Source organism: Mesitornis unicolor, unplaced genomic scaffold (genome assembly GCF_000695765.1).
Source record: "Mesitornis unicolor isolate BGI_N332 unplaced genomic scaffold, ASM69576v1 scaffold32201, whole genome shotgun sequence".
Classification (NCBI taxonomy): Eukaryota; Metazoa; Chordata; class Aves; order Mesitornithiformes; family Mesitornithidae; genus Mesitornis; species Mesitornis unicolor.
This window is the reverse complement of record NW_010162261.1, coordinates 3,879-7,348: the sequence shown is the minus strand read 5'-3', so window position 1 is coordinate 7,348 and position 3,470 is coordinate 3,879. Positions and strand designations below refer to the sequence as shown.

The following is a 3,470-nucleotide window of genomic DNA, read 5'->3' as shown; positions in this document are numbered from 1 at the left end:
GGTGGGATTTTGTGGAGGAGCGCAGGCTGCTGCGTCAGGATTTCCCTTTTCTATCCAGGGCCGCGGAGTCAAAAGGCTTCGCTTCTTACTCGCTTGCCACCAAAGGACAGGTCTTCCTCCTGCTGCCAGGCAGAAACGGCACTACACCGCCCTGACCCTGCAAGCGGGCAGCGCTGACCTCCCTAGCGCTGCAGGGACAACGTGCTGCCGACAGAGCCAGCACCGCGAGCCCCAGGCAACCTCCAAGGGACAACAGGGACGGTACGGACACGTGGGGATCTCAACCAGGCTAAAACAACGGCTGTCCACAGACAAGCAAAAAAACTTCCGTACAGAAAATATTATGGCTTCAAATTAACCGAGACTAGCTGGTGGGTGATGAGCAAAGTTTGGCGCTGGCATCGCTATTTGGATGTTTATGAGAAACGACCGGCAGCCGACATCCTGAAGCGCAGCCAAGAGAAGCCCACAGCCCTTCAGGCAAGTCAAGCTTAGAAAAACCTGCATCTCCTCAAGCCACATCCTCCCACGTGAAACACGTGCTCTGAAAGGATGGAGAAACCACTGGGCTTACACGCCAGGCCCGAAGCACACTTTTTACCCTGGCCTGAAGATTATTTCTCTGCTCCAACTGCCAAGGCAGGGATGAGCACTTCCCGGGGTCGTTCCTGTTTTGCCATCTCCAAAATCACTGCTCGCTCGCGTCGTACGCAACACCACCACAAAAAGCAGGAAACCAGCGCCAAATCCTCCGTTGAATCCATACCCATGCTTCCCACCCGGCACTGCTCGCTACAAAACGCCCCAAGGCTTCAAGGTGTTCCTAACCAGACTTTGTGGCCCCATCTTCCCGCATATCAGACAAGACAGCCGCTGGGCTGACACTTCAGCACCCGCCAGCCCTTCTGAACAGCTCACAACGTGATAAAAGGCGTTGCTGTTCGTTTGCTACTTGACAATCTTCCTTTCCAAAAGCCCTCTCCTCCCTGCGATAGCAAATAGGGAAAGGTGAGCTCTGCTACAAGAGAGGTAGTGTGCCAAGTCTGGCTCTGCAGAGAGAATCCTCCAACCCGGTGTTCCTTGGGCAGCCGTGTGCCCTGGTTCACCACTGGATACCCACAGGGTATGGAACAGGGTCCCTGCGGGGGCCCAGAGATGCTGTGGTGTGTGCAAAAGGGCACGCGCGCCACCCCACCGTCCCCTCCATGAGCGAACGCAGGGAATGCCACCAGTGCCGCGTGTGGGAAGACCTTGCAGAGTGGGGACGGGGAGGGCGGAGCGCACCCAGCAAAGCCGGGGTTGTTGAACGGCACGCTGCCACCAGCCTGGGAGCGGGTGGCTGCAGCGCAACCTCAGCCTCTTCTTTCCGAAGCGCAGGACAGCCACGCTGCTGACACCGTACGAGACAGCTCCTAGGTGGAGATGGAGCATCGCACACAGGGACAGGTCCTCTTCAACGGCTGGACCTGTCGTGCTGCAGGACAGGGCTGCCTCTGGTAGCTCTGGGCGAGACGGAGCACAGACTGCCCGTGAAACTCCAGAGGAGGACCAAGGAGGATGAGGAAGACATGGGAGAGCATTCAGCAGCAGAGGGAGGGCGATGGATGGGTGAAGGCTGTAAAGAGCAGGGTTCCCAGGCAGCCTCTACTGGAAGCACAGGAATGCGTCGCCTCGCTTGTCTGGGAGCCCGTCCGTCCTTGCACAGCTCCTTGCCACAGGGGACACCACGCGAAGAAGGACCAGAGGTGATGCAGGCGGCGGAGAGCTTCAGGTCCAGCTCGTTGTCATCTGCAAAGCCCCGATCCTCACTGCTCCTCCAGCAAGGGCCAGCATCCTCCCCATCCCGCCCACGCTGCCTCACCTCTGACCTCCCCGACGTCTGCTGGTGGTGTCCGTGCACTTGGCGCAGCCTCCGCGGGGGCCAAGAGTCCGCGTGAAACCACTCACCCGCACATGCGAACCATTCGGACGCGTGAACAACACAGGTTTGACACGGAGCCACTCTACAATGGGATCTCTCAATGCCCTGCGCACCCTGGAGGACCCTCGTGCCTCCCCCAGGAAGAGTTCTCAATCCTTGTACACTGTTGCCTTTAGCATGTTTTTTGTTTGTTTTTTTAAAACATGTTTTGAGGCTTCTATTAAAACACAGAAATACAGAACAATTAAAAACCAGCACAAGTTTTGCCTTTCCCAGCGACCTATTTACAGTTAGTTCCAAAAACCTCTTGCACATTTTGGTTGCTTAAAACAAAACAAAACAAAAAAAAGAAAATAAAAGAAAAGAAAAAGGAAAAACGAGAGAGGGGGGAAAAAGGGAAAGAAAAACATCTGAGAGAGGAAAACCATAAATGAAATCTTTACAAACTGCCACAGGGTCTGAACGTCCCTGGTCACCACGCAGGGTTCAAAGTAACAGCCCCACTCCCAGCCCCTCCACCCTCCCCTTCCCCAAAAAAGAAAGGAAAAAAGAAACCCAATTCACATCAAGTTTACTGCACATCTGGTTTTCTGTGTAAAGGCGAATCCGATACGAAAAGCATCCCACGTGGTGTCCTCCACCGGCGTTGGCCCCCAACCCTCCCCCAAAGAAAGGTTTAAAAACTCCTGCGTGGGCAACCCCGATCCCGGCGCAGCTCTGGGTGCCAGCCGGGGTCAGAAAGGCAGGTTCGCCATGTTCCCGGGCCCAGGGATGTAACTCATCTGGCTGTCCAGGGAGACGCTCCGCTGCCTCATCTGGTGCGTGACCATGAGGTTCTGCTGCGGCGGGGGCCCCATGAGGGAGCCCTGAGGTGACATCATGTGTCCTGTCTGAGCGTACATCTCCCCCGACACAGACATGCTCCTCTGCTTGGCCTGCATCAGCATGAAATTCTGCTGGGCCATCAGGCTCTGCTGCGGAGACATCATGCCCTGGTGCATGCTGTTGCCCATCATGCCCTGCTGGGGCGGCATGCCTGTCCTGCCCAGCATGGGCACCTGTCCGGGGTGGCACATGGGCATGCTGAGTCCCCGCTGCACGCCCTGCTGCCCAGGGAGGCTGGGGGCGCTCATACCCGGCCGTGCGGGGGGCTGCTCAGCCATCATGTTCTGCAGGTTCATGAGGTGGAGGTTGGAAGGCTGCGATTTGGGCGCTTGGCTGTCACTCTTGGGGAAATACTGCAAGGTGCTGCTCGGCTTCTCCGAGGGGATGATCCGGGACAGGTCAAACTCGGGGATACCCGTGGGCGTGGGGCGGATGACCTCGCTGAGCTCGGGGTCATTCAGCACCGACGCCACCCCGGGCAGCACGGGCGGGTAGGGCTCGCCGATCCGAGGAGGGATGTTCTTGCCCATCATGTGCTGCTGCGGGGGCATCTGGCCGGGCTGCTGCGAGGGAAGGTCCTCGGGCGGCAAGGGCATCCCTGGTGGGTAGTGCTGCTGCATCCCTGGGCCGCCCCCACCAGGGGCCATGGGCATGCCGCCGGCGG

At 58.0% G+C, this 3,470-nt stretch overlaps 1 protein-coding gene across 1 annotated transcript in view; it reads right to left on the bottom strand.

Annotated features, from left to right (window-relative positions):
* Positions 1-2,655: 2,655 nt before the first annotated feature.
* BCL9L (B-cell CLL/lymphoma 9-like) overlaps positions 2,656-3,470 on the bottom strand; it is a gene marked incomplete at its 5' end in the record, with an annotated part of 4,685 nt that continues 3,870 nt past the window's right edge. The window contains 1 exon segment of the mRNA XM_010193576.1: positions 2,656-3,470. This exon segment is cut by the window's right edge and continues 28 nt beyond it. Coding sequence (XP_010191878.1) covers positions 2,656-3,470 — 815 coding nt within the window.